This window comes from Lissotriton helveticus, chromosome 10, assembly GCF_964261635.1.
Source record: "Lissotriton helveticus chromosome 10, aLisHel1.1, whole genome shotgun sequence".
NCBI classification, from domain to species: Eukaryota; Metazoa; Chordata; class Amphibia; order Caudata; family Salamandridae; genus Lissotriton; species Lissotriton helveticus.
The window spans coordinates 613361958-613379911 of NC_136071.1; the positions used below are offsets into that span (position 1 = coordinate 613361958).

At 40.0% G+C, this 17954-nt stretch overlaps 1 protein-coding gene across 1 annotated transcript in view; it reads left to right on the top strand.

The window, feature by feature from the left end:
• LOC144784068 (uncharacterized) overlaps positions 1 to 17954 on the top strand; it is a 1315621-nt gene that overhangs the window by 492240 nt on the left and 805427 nt on the right. The window contains exon 18 of the mRNA XM_078662758.1: positions 6352 to 6536. Coding sequence (XP_078518884.1) covers positions 6352 to 6536 — 185 coding nt within the window. The remainder of the gene's footprint in view (positions 1 to 6351; positions 6537 to 17954) is intronic.

Sequence of the window (17954 nt, forward strand, 5' to 3'; positions counted from 1 at the left end):
AACATTTCAGGGCTCGGATTTAAACACATTCCTTGCAACACCATACAGCACTGGGTTGCGTGAAAGGGCGAGAGCAGAACTGCATCATATTTTCAAATAAATTGCACAGGTCTGCTTTCACTCTGTGCTGGCACACATTGGGCTGGATGGCACCAATTCAGTCACCTATGTATCACTGTCCAAGGGTGCCAATGTTATGGCACATTCCTGCAAATGAAATATCCGGTATACAGTCAAAATATCAAGTTTTTAATATCGCTTTGCATTAATATCGATTAAAAAATATAGAACGACTATCTCGCTCATCTATAAGAAACTGATTCATAATCGTGCGGATTTGTTGGTCCGACTCCGGGAGATGTGGGTCGGTGATGGATTGGAACTGGATGACGAGGACTGGCAGTCGGCACTCTCCTCCCCAAAGGAGGTCGCCATTCCCGCCCGTCTTCGTTTGGTGCAACTTAAGATCCTCCACCGGGTGTATGTGACTGGTCCGCGTCTGGTCGTGATGGGTTTTTCCCCGGATGGCTTGTGTAAGCGTGGCTGTGGGATGAGCGCTACCTTTCTGCACATACTTTGGGAGTGTCCTGTGGTGGCGGCCTATTGGGTGGATGTGCTTGCGATAATGACTGTAGTGACGGGTGTTGCCCTGCGGCCTGAGGCCCGACGATGCCTGCTGAATGTGTGGGAACCCTCTGATTACTCTGTGGCCCAGACTAGATGGGCGACCCTGGGTTACATGGTCGCGAAGCGCAACATTGCGCAACTCTGGGGCGTATCCCGACCTCCTGACGTTTCGGTGTGGGAGGACAACATGGACTGGTCCATGTTCCGAGAGAAGACAGTCTACGTGGCTAAGGGCAGGCCAGGGGCGTGGACGAAAATCTGGGGTCAATGGAATGCATACCGTGGAGATATTTGTACCCCTCCCTTGGTTGCCACCTCCGATATTACCCTGTCTCCTTAGGCCGACGTTCCCGAAATTTTTCACTCTGTTCTAGGATTTTCCTGTCCTCCCTGCTCCCCCCCCCCTCACGGCCTTACCGAAGCTCATTGATTTATGTCTGTTCTCCTGTTTAGTGACCTCCCCCTCTGCTATTTGGGCTGACTTGATTACTGTACTCGCCTTGTCTTTGTGTTTGTTCCTTTCATGTTTTATATAGAAAATTGTTGTATCCTGTCCTATGTCTGGAGCAATTTTATTCTATGATTTGGCCTGGCCTCGGAAATTATTGTTTATTTCATGTGTCGTGCTATGTGACTTAGCGGCCAGCCCGTGTGGTTGTGGGCCCATCTTTGTATTTTTATGTGATTGCTCAATAAAAAAATTTTAACCCAAAAAAAAAATATATATAGTACGGACACAATATCGACTAGACAGAATATAGACTACAAAAATATCGAATAGGATAGCATTAATATCGAATCAAAAATATAGAATGGACATAATATCGAATGGACAGAATATAGACTACAAAAATATAGAATGGACAGAATATAGACTACAAAAATATCGAATTTGAGGTAAGTTAATATCAATTTTTAAAGGGTTTTTTATGTTAGTATATGTTTGAAAAGTGTATATGTATTTTATTATTTATATTAATTATTTATTTTTATGGTATTTAATTTTTGCGTAATATAGTTCTGTAGCGGGTTGTGGGTTTATAGGGGAATAGGGGAAATAATTTAATTATAATTAATTAAATATGTTAATGTATTTATTGGTATTTATTTTGAATTAATTGTTAATTAATTGGTAATTAATTAAAATATCATAGGTAATTAATTTTAAATAATTTATTAATTGATAATTATGTTAATTTTATTAATTTATTTTCTGTAGTGGGTTGTGGGTTTATAGGGGAATAGGTGGGGAGTAATTTAATTATAAGTAATTCTATTTTTAAAATCTTTTTTTATCTAATTTTTAATAATTTTTTGATTGTTAATTAATTTATTGTTAATTGGTAAATAATTTGTAATAGTAGTAAACATTTTTATTAATTAATGTTTATTTGTATTTTTAATTGATTAATTAACATATTATATAAAAGTGTTAATTATTTTAAGTAATTTGTAATTGGTATTAATATTTATTTTATTTTTATTTATATATGAAGTATTTACTTTCCCTACTGTTGCACTCACTGGAGTGGGAATAGTAATTTTTACCCTCCTGCTATCCAACGCTTTCCCTACTGTTGCACTCACTGGAGTGGGAATAGTAATTTTTACCCCTACGCTATCCAACGCTTTCCCTACTGTTGCACTCTCTGGAGTGGGAATAGTAATTTTTACCCCTACGCTATCCAACGCTTTCCCTACTGGGGCACTCTCTGGAGTTGGAATAGTAATTTTTACCTCTATGCTATCCAACGCTTTCCCTACTGTTGCACTCTCTGGAGTGGGAATAGTAATTTTTACCCCTAGGCTATCCAACGCTTTCCCTACTTTTGCACTCTCTGGAGTGGGAATAGTAATTTTCACCCCTACGCTATCCAGCGCTTTCCCTACTGTTGCATTCTCTGGAGTTGGAATAGTAATTTTTACCCCTAAGCTATCCAACGCTTTCCCTACTGTTGCACTCTCTGGAGTGGATATAGTAATTTTTACCCCTATGCTATGCAACGCTTTCCCTACTGTTTCACTCACTGGAGTGGTAATAGTAAAATTTACCCTTTCCGCTATCCTACGGTAAAAATATTGTAATTTTTTTATTAATATTACGTTTATATATATATGTATTAACAAATCAATTTGTATGGGTTTTTTTTACTTACAATAATTATTTATTAATTTTAAGGTTATTTAAGTATTTTTAGTATGTTTAAATTAATTATATTTATTATTTCATTAATTTTTAATTAATTTAAAGCATTTTTAAAAATTCGATATTTTGACTAACTATATTTTTTACATCGATATTTTTGATTCAATATTTTTTGTACTTACCTGGTTGGAGATAGGATGTCAATATTTTGGTATTCTATATTTTTACCTTGATATTTTGGTAGGTCGATATTTTGGCATTCTATATTATGTCAGTGATCCGAAATATCCTAGAAGGCTTTTTCCTCTTTGCATGTGTGTTGCATAATGCAGCACATAAATAACTTGAAGAAATAAAGACATTGCTCCTTGTTACACCTACCTGAGGCGGGCACACCATATTGGCACAAACCCAGGTCTTCAACTCCTAGTAAATATGGGTTTGCATCAAAATCATGTGGGAATGCACAGGACGGCCAATGTACTTACTACCCTGACGCAAAGTAACTCAAGCTAGCAAAATGCACTGCATTACATTCCTATTTTTTTGTAAAAGCAACACAAATTGGCATTAGCCCTGCTTTTTGAATACAAAAATAAACTGTGTGTCTACATCAAAATAGTGAAGCAAGCCCGATGCAAAATGTAACTATGGGCCCAGGTGTGTCTAAACATTGTGAACAGCTAGTTCCACAATATATTTTTTACTTGTCTGGAGGTTATTTGTATTAATTGGTGAAAACAATCTTTTCTCTACTATACTTTTGTCACTATCTCAAACTCCCGATGGAAGCAAAGGGCAGCTCGAGCCACCTGAGGCATTTCCTGAACTCAAAGAGATTCCTCCAATATTACTAGCAGGCAACCATTATTTTCCAAAATTGTTCGCAAAGCTCTATTGAGGGAAATTACTAGCATATTTAGAGTTAGCTACAAGTAACGCGGTGTCTCCTTTTTATGAATTGATAGAGCTCGTGTCCAAATTATGAAATGAACAATTATTTAAAGTTCTGTTAATTCATGAAAATCCTAATTTGGAATAGCTGCTTATGCCTCCCCTTTCAGGAGTCCTATCTGTCAGTTCCTTGCAGTATACTCTGTCCTAATTGCTGTTCGAGTGAATGAGCATTATACAAGCGAATATAAACAATAAAAACAATAAATAAAAGGGGTCTGAATCAGTTAAACTCGCCTCACACTGAACTCACTCATTGGGTAACCTCATTTATATTCCAGGAGCCCGTGTATATGTCTTTTTATTTGAATTTCTTAAATGAAATACATAAACATACGTATCATAGGTTTCTTTCACCATCCACAGTAGAATGGAAGACATTTCAACATATGTAAATAAGTGCCCAAATAACGTATTTCTAATAAAAGATAGGGGGCATTGTTAATATTTGAGGACAACACAAAGATAACCAGTCAAGCTAAACTGTGTTTGAAATAAATAATCATTGAAAACATCAATATCAGACTCCACATTTCCAAACGCAAAGTCAACGCTGTGATAAAAATGAAACAAGCACCATAAGAGATGGCGTGTGTGGGCAGGCTGCACTGATGTCTCCTGTAGTATTTGCCATAAACAACTGATCGCTTGAGGTTTGATCTGTGAAGTGACATGGTGGTGACACAAACTCATTTTCCAGTTCGTGCTTGATTTTTTTCCTTCAATGACTCTGTTTATTATGATTACTGAGCCTCTAAAGGCAGTCCTGTAGACTGATCAAAAATGTGAAGACTCTGCCCAAGCAATGGCTGACAGGGCTGAACAAGGACCTCATTCTATCTATGATGTCTTGTGAACTGATCCAGAATGTGAATGCCACTCCAATGATGCAGTGGCAGAAGAGGGTTGCCTAAAGCAGTGCTTAATTTGTTAAAAATAAAAAAGTGCCTGGACCCTCGTCACATTGCCACTGTACTAACCATCGCACTGATACAAGTGTGCAATCAGGCGCGCAACATCCATTGGGCTCACCAGGCTTCAGGCCCCCCTGCCCCCATCATGTGTGTCACACCTTCTTGGAGCCCGCTGCCAATGGCTGAAAGAATTACCCCCTGCCCCCCTCCCCCCCAGCCAAGCACAGGAAATCACTGGCTCAAATTAAGCACTCCCCTAAAGGCACTTATCTCTGGAATTTGTTAGATATTATTTTATACTTTACTTCAAAAGCTGTAGTAAACAGTCATGCCAGACCTAAAACTATTATCCTCATTGATTAAATATGAAAAAAAAATCTGGGAAAACAAATGAATAAATATACAAATCAAAGTAATGCATTTCTATCAAAATAAGAAAAATAGAGCAAGGGTTATGGTGAAAGTGAAGATTATTGATACGAATAGCTTCAGGGAGAGTACTGGAGCTCTCCCGCCTACTGTCAATTGTGTGACACTCGGGCATCTTTTGTTTCTATTTTTCGTTTTCCTCCTAAATAAAGGGTGTGGTGAATAACAGCTGCTATACGTACCCGAGTTTAGGATCTCATAGTGCTTATTTCACTAATCTCCCCAATCTGCCATCCTCATTTGTGCAATATTTCACCTAGAGGTTATCATGTTGGCAAATCCCCGAAGGGTGTGCAATTAGCACCCGGTGTATAATCCTAATTTAGGAAGGAGTGAGAGGTACCACATGAAGCAGAATTCGAGCATTAGATTGAAGGCTTAAATATTAATATTCTGACCGTAGCAAAGACTCTAAGGTTCCACCTTCCACATACGAGTATAATTAACGTGGGTAAAAGTAACGTGTAATTTACTACCCTAAGAAGTGGCAGAAGTGCAGTAAGAAGCACTACATAGAAAGCAAGTTCTTATTATCAGTGCATAGTAACATCTTTACATATTGTTTCAGAATTTTAAAGTTAAACATTTTGGGGCATATTTACAATAAGTGGCGCATCCCTGCATATCGGCAGGGATGCGCCAGTTATTGTGCGCCATGCCTCTGCCACCATTGATGCGCCGCATTTACAATGCGGCGCACCATGGGGCAAAAACGGCACAGATGCGTGACGCATCTGTGCCGTAAAGGCGGCGCATTGCTGGAGTTGCATGGCAAGCGTGATGCAGCTCCAGCAATGCTCTGGGGGCTCTATCTCCACAATGCTGCGTCAATCCTTACGCCTGCTTCAAGCAGGCGCAGGGTTTTGACGCAGCATGGGCCCCAAAGTGACTGAGTGAAATCTTGTTGATTTCACTCAGCCACTTTTAGGAGGCGTTCCTGCGCCGGAATGCCCCCTTCTGCGCAGGAACGCCTCCTTCTGGCGCAGGGCTTTACAACGTGACGCATCTCTCAGATGCGTCACGTTGTAAATACCCCGCACCGCGGCGCATCTTTTGCGCCACCGCTGCGTCACAAAAGTGACGCAACGGTGGCGTAAAAGAGGCGCAAGGGGCTTGTAAATCTGCCCCTCTATTTTGATGCCTCTATGAAGGCAGTTACCCAGCCCAGTTGTTTAGGGAAAATCAACTCTTATCTTTAGCAAACGTTCACATTTTACTTGCTGTCAAAAAGCTACATTCGTGTACGCATCTGAACATCTTTCCTTCCTCTATATCATACAGGGCCAGGAAGTTCAGTTCAACAAAAGGATGAGTTTGGCAACCGAAGAACTGACATTCCCGTCGATTTCAGGGATTCCACTTCAGCTGTCTCTGAATATGTCCGGAATGGCATCTTTAAAAATCAAAGGAAATGTGGACTTCAAGCATCGGAGCAATTTTTTGATCAATGGATACGTTAAGCCAAGGTGATGTTGGCCATTGTACTGAGGGAATGCAATAGGGCTGCACAAAGTAGCAAAGGGTCAGCAAGGAAAGGTTTTCCATTTAACAAAAGTTTGCCATGTGACATGTAATCTCACTGTGTTACAGATCAGGAGGGGTCCTTTCGCAGATAGGATATGTGTCTGTATCTTTGTATGTGGTCCTTGCACAAGAAGTAGACATGTCTGTATGTATGTGTGTTTGTATGTGGTATTTGCATAAAGCAAGCTTAGCCAAGGGAAGCAGAATGCTGTACAAGGTCATAGGCAAGGATATAGTCAGCAGGTGATTTTAGCGGTATTTTTTGGGCTTGTACTCTGTCATGATGTAGTGCTATTTAAAGAGGTATTTCATGACTCTTTTTTGAATTAGTGCAAGGGTCGGCGGTCTTGATGGATACAGGGATGTTGTTCCATAACCCAGGTGCATATATAGGAGAGACTTGTTGCCATGTTTTTTTCATTTTTACAGTTTCTTTGTCTTAGGTCCTGACTGTAGGTATGCGGAGAGCCACTATAAGTGGTGAACTTGTCAGTCAGATAGGCAGGGATCCATGCAACATAGGACCCAGACGCCCCCACGATGTGGGGTGGGGGGCATGCTCAAAAGGCCCCCTCATCAAAGTACCCTGACCTGAGAGCTCCTGATTAAGACAGCAGGGGGGGGGCTCCATGTACCATGCAAGGGGGCCCCCTCAAGTTTAGTTACCCCACTGGATCCATGTGTGTACTACGGCCAGATTTGCTAACAATTTGCATTGTGGTTGCGTCAGGTTTTTGGTGCAGCCATGATACAAAATGTACTTCGAAATTTACTAAGAACACAATTATCGCTTTGTATGGTTTAGCATGGGATTTTACCAAACAATGTAATGCAGTCCAGCACCTTGAGCTGTGTTGTGTTTCCATTCCTTTGAGAGACCTTGCATACATCAAGCTGGCCGCACACCATGCAGGTAAGAGCGGTGGGGCCAGGTTGGCGGTGGATTCGACTGACGACCACAAGGGAACATTAAATAAATAATGAATTTTCCCTCATCGTTGTCTGTCGTAATCCCCCCACACCCGGCACCACCGCTCTTACCCGCACTGACTGTGGTTGCGTGCATCCACCCATGTATTTTGACCCAGATTTACTAAACTCTTAAAACTTAGGTTTGCGCACAAATGGTGCACCTACCTGAGGCTGATGTGATGAGGAGAAATACCTATATTTCCTCTTTGCATGTGTCCTGCATTTTACTGCACAGATAGAACAAGGAATATGCCTCTACAGGTAGGATTTGCGTAGGAAGGAAGTTACCCCTTCCTGCAATAAAAACTATTGTGACAATAAAGCAGGCACTCTTGCACCATGCGGTACAAAAGGGGGTGGTGATGGACGGAGCATCCGAATCAATCAAACACTCACACCCAGTCAAAAGATCTGGGTTGAATCCATCACCGTTCTTTAGCCCACTCTGCCACCCCAGTTCAGACATGGCTATATGCAAATCAGTCTGACCCTGTGCCTCATGGGAACAGTCCAGCCCGAACTGCCAAGCCATGTCTTCCCTGGACCGGAAACAAGCTTCCGAGGACCGGTTTCTGGCATTACAGCCGTCTTCAGCCCGGCTTGCTTGAATCCAGTGGCAAAGTGAGCAAGGGGCTCACGTCTGAGCATACCCTGCCACACTTGTGGTGGCCAAAAGCTCCGTCCATCACCACCCCCTTTTGTACTGCTTTTGGCCACCACAAGTGTGGCAGGGTATGCTAAGACGTGAGCCCCTTGCTCACTTTGCCACTGGATTCAAGCAAGCCGGGCTGAAGACGGCAGGAATGCCAGAAACCGGTCCTCGGAAACTTGTTTCCGGTCCAGGCAAGACATGGCTTGGCAGTTCGGGCTGGACTGTTCCCATGAGGCACAGGGTCAGACTGATTTGCATATAGCCATGTCTGAACTGGGGTGGCAGAGTGGGCTAAAGAACGGTGATGGATTAAACCCAGATCTTTTGACTGGGTGTGAGTGTGTGATTGATTCAGATGCTCCGTCCATCACCACCCCCTTTTGTACCGCTTTTGGCCACCACAAGTGTGGCAGGGTATGCTCAGACGTGAGCCCCTTGCTCACTTTGCCACTGGATTCAAGCAAGCCGGGTTGAAGACGGCTGGAATGCCAGAAATCGGTCCTCGGAAGCTTGTTTCCGGTCCAGGGAAGACATGGCTTGGCAGTTCGGGCTGGACTGTTCCCATGAGGCACAGGGTCAGACTGATTTGCATATAGCCATGTCTGAACTGGGGTGGCAGAGTGGGCTAAAGAACGGTGATGGATTAAACCCAGATCTTTTGACTGGGTGTGAATGTTTGATTGATTCAGATGCTCCGTCCATCACCACCCCCTTTTGTACCACTCTTGCACCATGCGGCAAGGGTGCCTGCATCAGTGCTAGGATGCCACAAATGTGGCAGCACAAGGAGAGAGCAAAAGTGTGCCATATGTTAGTAAATATGGAGCATTTCTGCTATCTCCTTTTCACTCAACCCAGCACAGCAAGTATCCTTGCTGTGTTGCGTGAAAGTTTAGTAAATGAGGGCACAGCATTGTAAGAAAAAAAATTACCTATGCAAAATGTGCTGTTGCATTAATTGTGCAAGTTAAAACGCATGCACTGCCAATAACTCACCAAAGAAATATAAAGATACACACAACCATTTGCATTTCCCTGTTTTGCTGACTGAATTCGAACAATTAGTGCAAAAGGGAAAGCATAGACAACAGAACAATTTTAATAAAGCCAACTGCTTGATGATTATTAGGGGTGGGCGGTAAACTCCGCTCTTCCAGCGCTCCTGCACGCGTTCAGAAAGCTGCCACTACTCGAGCAGCAGAACGAAGCAGCGCCCTCTGGTGCACAACATGGTGCCTTTTGCTCTGATTTTGCTGCGCGGGACAAGCTCCTGGGGCTAAAAATCAGAGCAAGCAGAGTGACGTACTAAAATTCCACGGCTTGCAGAACTCCACAGAATCTCGTGGAGTTTTTAGGTAGCTCAGTGGAATTCCGCATTGAAACTCCACAAGTTACACCCAGGCCTAATGATTACATGGTCGGATCACTGAAATAATATCGACTGTTAGAATATCGACTTGCAAAAATATCGAGGAAAAAATATCAACAGACAAAATATCGAGTTTGTATCTACAAACAGGTAAGTACAAAAATATCTAGTACAAAATATCGTTTACAAAAATATAGTTGTAAAAAATATCGACTTTATTAAAAACAGTGTTAAATTAAATTAAAATTAAAAATTAATTACTGAAATACACTTAAAATACTTAAATTAACTTATAATAATTAAATAATTAATGAAAGTTATAAAAAAAATGTAATCATTTTATTAAAACATATATATATATATATTAACATAATATTATTAAATAATATCCAATATTATTACCGTACGATAGCAGAAGTGTAAAATATACTATTCCCACTCCACAGAGTGCAACTGTAGGGAAAGCGTTGGATAGCGTAGGGGTAAAAATTACTATTCCCACTCCAGTGGGTGCAACAGTAGTGAAAGAGTTGGATAGCGTAGAGGTTAAAATTACTATTCCCACTCCAAAGAGTGCAACAGTAGGGAAAGCGTCGGATAGCGTAGAGGTAAAAATTACTATTCCCACTCCAGTGGGTGCAACAGTAGGGAAAGCGTTGGATAGCGTAGGGGTAAAAATTACTATTCCCACTCCAGTGAGTGCAACAGTAGGGAAAGAGTTGGATAGCGTAGAGGTAAACATTACTATTCCCACTCCAGTGGGTGCAACAGTAGGGAAAGCGTTGGATAGTGTAGGGGTAAAAATTACTATTCCCACTCCAGTGAGTGCAACAGTAGGGAAAGTGTTGCATAGCGTAGGGGTAAAAATTACTAATCCCACTCCAGTGGGTGCAACAGTAGGGAAAGCGTTGGATAGCGTAGGGGTTTAAATTACTATTCCCACTCCAAAGAGTGCAACAGTATGGAAAGCGTTGGATAGCGTAGAGGTAAAAATTACTATTCCCACTCCAGTGGGTGCAACAGTAGGGAAAGCGTTGGATAGCGTAGAGGTTAAAATTACTATTCCCACTCCAAACAGTGCAACAGTAGGGAAAGCGTTGGATAGCGTAGAGGTAAAAATTACTATTCCCACTCCAGTGGGTGGAACAGTAGGGAAAGCGTTGGATAGCATAGGGGTAAAAATTACTATTCCCACTTCAGTGGGTGCAACAGTAGAGAAAGCGTTGGATAGCGTAGGGGTAAAAATTACTATTCCCACTCCAGTGAGTGCAACAGTAGGGAAAGTGTTGGATAGCGTAGGGGTAAAAATTACTATTCCCACTCCAGTGGGTGCAACAGTAGGGAAAGCGTTGGATAGCGTAGGGGTTTAAATTACTATTCCCACTTCAAAGAGTGCAACAGTAGGGAAAGCGTTGGATAGCGTAGGGGTTAAAATTACTATTCCCACTCCAAAAAGTGCAACAGTAGGGAAAGCGTTGGATAGCGTAGGAGTAACAAATACTATTCCCACTCCAGTGGGTGCAACAGTAGGGAAAGCGTTGGATAGCGTAGGGGTAAAAATTACTATTCGCACTCCAGTGAGTGCAACAGTAAGGAAAGCGTTGGATAGCGTAGAGGTAAAAATTACTATTCCCACTCCAGAGAGTGCAACAGTAGTGAAATTAAATACTTCATATATTATTTCAATAAATATTAATTAATATCCATCAAAAATTAATTAAAAGTAATTACGAATGTAATATAATATAATAATTAATCAATTAAAATTACAAAATTAAATTAATTATTACAATTATTTAACTATTAATACAAATTAATTACTAATTAACAATTAATAATTTAACAATTAAAAATTACTTTACAATAAATTCAAATTAAATACAATTAAATAAATTATTTTATTTAAATAATTATAAATACATTACTTCCCATCATATTCTCCTATAAACCCACAACCCACTACAGAAAATAAATTATTAAATTAACATAATTAGCAATTGATCAATTAAATAAAATGAATTAGCAATTCTAATTTAATTATTTACCCATAAAAAAATAATTAACAATTAATTCTAAAACAATACCAATAAATATGTAAGCATATTTAATTAATTATAAATTAATTACTTGCCACCGAATTCCCCTATAATTCCACAACCCGCTACAGAAAATAAATTAGTAAAATTAACCTAATTAGCAATTATTCAATTAATTTATAATAATTGCCAATTAAAAGTTAATTAATTACCAAATATAAATTAATTAACAAATAATTAAAAATGAATAACAATAAATACATTTACATATTTAATTAATTATAATTAAATTACTTCCCACCCTATTCCCCTATAAACCCACAACCCGCTACAGAAACTAAATTAGTAAAATTAACATAATTAGCAATTAATCAATTAATTTAAAATAATTGCCAATTAAAAGTTAATTAATTACCAAATATAAATTAATTAACAAATAATTAAAAATGAATAACAATAAATACATTTACATATTTAATTAATTATAATTAAATTACTTCCCACCCTATTCCCCTATAAACCCACAACCCGCTACAGAATTAAATTACGCAAAAATTAAAAAATAATAATTTCATTAATTAAAATTATTTATAACATAAATACACACTTTTAACACATATAATCACATAAAAACACTATAAAAAATGCAATATTATCAAAAAATCGATAATTTTATTAAACTATATTATATACTTCGATATTTTAAATGTCTATATTTTTAACATTCGATATTACATTACTTACCTTAAAAACGATGTTTTTGATGTCTATATTCTGTCCAGTCGATATTTTGTCCATTCGATATTTAAAACTGGATATTGTGTCCAGTCGATATTTTGGAGTCGATATTTTGACTGTGCACCTACATGGTCCTAGTGACGATGTGGCAGATACTTTTGACTTGTACAATAGTCCATTTGCAATTTTTTTGCACCTTGAGCAATTTAGGTTTGAGCAAACTGTATTTGCACTTGATCAAACAAGAAATGAACTGATTCTGCATTTGGTTTTACTTGTCTACATAATAAGATTTGTAAACAAAATAATTTCTACACTTTTAAAATTTGAAAGGTGTAACTATGTTTAAAGCCAAATTATGGTTTCCTATCATTTACTTCTTAAGCATGAAAAGAGTGAAAAATTGGGTTCATCTATTTTTAAAGGGTTATTCATTGATTAATATGCATTTTTTAAAGTCTCTTTAGTTCTCTTAAAATTATCTGTCAGAAATACTTGTGTTAAATATGGTTTCACAAGTCACTAAAAAAAATTTCCCCGATAAAATGATCACTCTGTAATATGTAATGGAATGTATTTGGTGGACATCAGCACAGATAGCTGTGCATATGGATTGGCTCTGTTTTTTGAACCGGTGCAAACTTTATACTAGAACGACTCTAGATGGGGCCAGATAACCAAAAATCTGAGATAGGGCAAACCAAGAAACAAATGTTACTCCATCATTTTTGGTGCTTGTTAATTAAGGAATGAAGTAAACAAATGTTAAATGAAGCATTGCTAGCTTTTATATCTGGAGTCATTAAATGATTACTTCGGAAGTGCCTTTTTATTGCGGTACTTTACATCAGAAGTAGCTCGCAGGAACGATGGTTAGTATATTTTTGTAAATGTGCACTTGTATATATGCATTTATTACCTACTGGCGGTCGCCAGTAGGTATATATAGTTAGGATTTTTTCTCTATGGGATTTTTGAAAATTCTATGTCTAATAACTTTGGAGTTTGTGGACGGAATTGGCTGAAATTTTCAGGACAATGGCACATTTTGTTTCTGAGCAGCCCTTAAAAATTTGGGGGGGGGTTCGTCAAGGGGGGGCCGAGAAAAAAGGGGGGTCCCAAAACGTGTTTTTAACATTGAGTTTTCCATAGGGCGGTTGGCCTCACTTTTAGCCCGAACGGCTGAATGGATTTGCACGAAACTTGGCAAAATTGTAGGGACTGGTAGCCCGATGTGCCTTTTGTAGGTCTCAATATATGTGCTACAGTGGATTTTGAGAAATTAACGTTTAAAAAAAGATATATATCTGTAACAGCGGACCGGGCAGCGCTCCAGGACGCGTACTTTTCGCGCAACGGAGCTTTGTGAAGCGAAGCTGATTGGTTCTCCGGCGTCTGTCAACATTCCAAACAGTCCGTAGCGGCCGCCATCTTGTCTCTCGGTAGGATCGAGAGACAAGAGGAGGCCAAAGCGAAGGGGCAAATGACCATAAGGGGGAATAGTAGATCCTCGCTGACCCCCTAGGTTTGATGTGGAGGTTTTAAAAGGGCCCCGCGGGGCAAAAAAAAAAAAAATAATAATAATCGAACGGCTGAATGGATTTTCACGAAACTTGGTAAAATATTAGGGACTGGTAGCCCGATGTGCCTTTGCTAGGTCTCAATATATGTGCTCTAGTGGATTTTGAGAAATTAACGTTCAAAAAAAGATATATATCTGTAACAGCGCTCCGCTTCGCGTAACGGAGGTTTGCGAAGCTGATTGGTCATTCTGTCACTGGGCTATAGTTGGGCTACATCTGGCTGATATTTGGGCTACATTTGTTTTTTTTGTCTCTGGCGGCCATCTTTGGGCTACATTGGGCTACATTGGGCTTCATTGGGCTTCATTGGGCTACATTGGGCTACATTTGGGCTCCAACATATATATAGGCCAATGTAGCCCAATATATATTTTTCAAAGTTAATTTTCGTAAAAACCACTGGAGCATATATCTTGAGACATAGCAAAGGCACATCGGGCTACCAGTCCCTACAATTTTGCCAAGTTTCGTGGAAATCCATTCAGCCGTTCGAGCTACAAGTGAGTCCAACCGCCCTATGGAAATGAAGGAAATGAATGGGTAATTTGTAATTAGCAAATAGCTAATCGCAAACTAGGAATGGTAAAGAATCGCTATTTATTCCTTAAAGTTCGCTATTTAGGAAATGCAAAAAACTTTGATGATACATATGGCGGTTCATCTCGAACAAGATAAGAAGCATAGGGATAGATTTATGATGACTGGCGCATCACCAGGGATGTGTTAGTCATTCTGTGCCGCTGTTCCGTCACCTATGGTGTGCTGCATTTACAATGCGGCGCATCATGGCGCAAAAACAGCACAGATGCGTGATGTAACTGTGCCGTAAAGGTGGCGCATTGCTGGAGTTGTATCGCAAGTGTGATGAAGCTCCAGGAAGGGTCGGGGGTGCCCCTGTTGCAGGGTTTCTGTTCTCACACAGAACTGTGGACAGAGGATTGGAACCTCGGCGAATTAGGGTGCCCCAAAACTCACCTTAGTACTCAAAAACCCCTTAGCAAGCTAGGTACAGTGTCACATTGGATATAACAAACTCTCAATGTTTAGACAATCCAGAATATGAACTTATAGTACCTCAGGATACGTGGAACTCATGAACAGTCGGTCGTTATATATTTCTTGGAAACCAGAACATGGAGTTAAGAAGAACACGTGTATTTGAAATGTTTATTTACTAATGCCGTCTTCTCAGGTGTAGTATCTTAGATAATACAAGTACACATATTATCAGTAGCAAAATTACCAGCATAGTTACTAGTACATAAAAAGCGAATGGTGACAGTATGTTAACATGCTGTAAATGAATAAGAGTTATCAACACTTATAAGCAGCCACGGGCCGTGGAGGGAGTTACGGTGGGGCAGGGAGGCGGGGAGGGGGAGGGGCAGGGTGGAGAGGGCTCCACCCTGCCCCTCCCCCTCCCCGCCTCCCTGCCCCATCGTAACTCCCTCCACGGCCCGCGGCTGCTTATATCTCACCCTCCCTAATACACATATTATATTATTTGCTAAGAAGGTCTCTTTGTGTTGGTTTAGAGCGTGCCCATACTTTAGTGTCTTAGATTTGAAGGAATCACATCAGCATACACCAGCTCTCTCTTCATGTGAACCGCATCAAGTGTTGTGTATGTGTGTTCGGCAAAGCAATATAAAACCCGCCTCATGCCCAGAATTGGCAGAAGCTGCACTTATGTTATGAGTATGAAGTCGTGGAGATCAGACCTCATAACAATTCTGTATCGTGTTGTTCTTGAAACTTCAGCACTCGCTGTACAGATATAGTTTAACAAGTAAAGCAGATAGTAGAGCAATAACATATTATTCTCATGTAAATCACGATGAACTATCAGGTTGAAAGCTAAAGCAACAACTAAGTGTCGTGTGCAGAAGTTGCAAAAAAGGAAAAATGGCGTTTAAACCGGTAATGAGCTCATGCTAACTTAACACGGTGTAAAGATATCCAGGACCTAGATGACACCTCCCCATGATCCGGAAACGAACTGAATAAGATAATAGAAGTGCCATCTCATGAGAGCAGATTGCAACTTTATATGTGGACGGTCCGCAAGGTAAAATATTAAAAACTAGGAAAATTTAATGCTAAAGAAAAATAAAACAGCCAAGTACTTTATCGAGTCTTAAGCCAATAGGCAAGCTAAATAATAAAAACTTGACAAATAAGTCAATGAATTGTCAATGAAATGCTAGTACTCAGCATATCAAAAATGAAAAAGGTCTATGACATAACTGTGTATGCAAAATAAGCTGCAACAGCCTCCAATAGGAAGTCACCGTCTTCATCCGAAAAGAGTTCAGCCATCCAATTTAAAAGCGGAAAAGAACATACGTGCTCTCCCAGCACTGGATCCTCTATCACCATCAGAGGACAGCTCGGTGGGTTTTCAAGAAAGCTCTGTTCCAAGAAAGACTGTGTTGCCGCCAGTAAATTCCAGGGACCAATTAGTCCATGCATCAATGCCACAGCCATAATCCTTTCGCCAGGACAAACCAACTTGTGAGTAATGATAGGAGTCATCAGCTGATTAAAGTCGACGTCAGGAGAAACCGGTCCGCAGAGACACAAATCAATGGCCCAATCGAAATCACAGGTCAGGCAGTGAAATACAGGCTGGACACAGGTGAAGTAGGAGCATCGAAAAGATAATCCATATGCCGTGCTTAATATCGCCAACGGCATTGTGCCATAATATTCTAGCATGCGATTGCGGAACAGTGTCAGCAGCTGCAGGGCGGGAGGTTGCATAGGAGGGACATCCATATTTAAAAATGTAAAAAAGCACAAGAGCGTCCGCTGGTAATGCAAGTAAAAATGGCAATCCACGAAGCAGAGTGGAAAAAATAGAATGAAAGAAAGCAGGGATGACTCCAAAGATTTTCTCAAATGAAGTCACGAGACCACTGGTAACAACTTTAAAAAAGTGCGCCAGGGCCTTTGTGGAGGATGCGTTAAAGATAGTCCGAACCATCTTGCTGAAATGGAAAGGCAAATCTGAATTGAAAAGGGTCTGCACCTCTGTACGGGTGTTCGCTATGTGAAGCACGAAAGTTTCACGGGCCGAACTCAAGGCCACCTCTCTCTGAGACAAAAGAGCTCTTATTCTTGCCATGCCGTTGAAATCTGCTCCCAAGGTTGGTATTTGTGGCGAGATTGAAAACTCCCTATGTTCATGTGTGGGAGGAAATAGAACATTTCTGCAGCAAATAACCCGTTCACTTACTGTTACCATAAAAGGAATACTTTTAATTAACCCAGAACAATCTTCATTATTGAGCATCAAATAACTACCATTTTCCAACAACTTGAACGTGGGGATGATAGCAGGAACTGGCGTGCCTTGCAACACGCAAGCCATATTTGGTCGGTGTTTGTTGCATGAACCGTGTAACTGTATGTGCCTACACATTAGTGAATGATCTGGCGTCTCAGTGCATTCCTCTCCATTCAGATAAACTTCTTGATCATCTTTGAAACATCTGTATGTGTATGGAAGCGACCAGACCTCATGAAGAAAAGCACTACCTAAAGGTTCATAACGACCTATTGGTATATATTTCATACAATTTGAAAACTTATATAAAGCAAAAGGCAGCGTTATTAAACCGTGGATAAGGCACGTTGCCAAAAAACCCGCAATCCTCTGCTGATGATGTCACTGAGCATGTCATGAATGATGTAATATGTGACATCATCAGCAGTGGATTACGGGTAATAGTATCTCTAGTTTACTCCCCTATAGCTGTCTTTCTTTTAACATAAGTGTCTGTTTCCTTCCCTTATACTTACTGTTTTTGGTTCGCTTCCAGTTCGCGTACCGGCGAGCGAACTGGGAAGCGAACTAAGAGAAATAGAGGTTGGCACAGTTCCAAATATTGTACCAATTTTTTTATAACGGGGAGGTAGTTCTGAAAAGAACTTTTTTTTTTATTGTTTTTGTTGTTTTATATTTTTTTATTATTTTTCGGAACATTTTTTTACTTTTTTTGAATTTT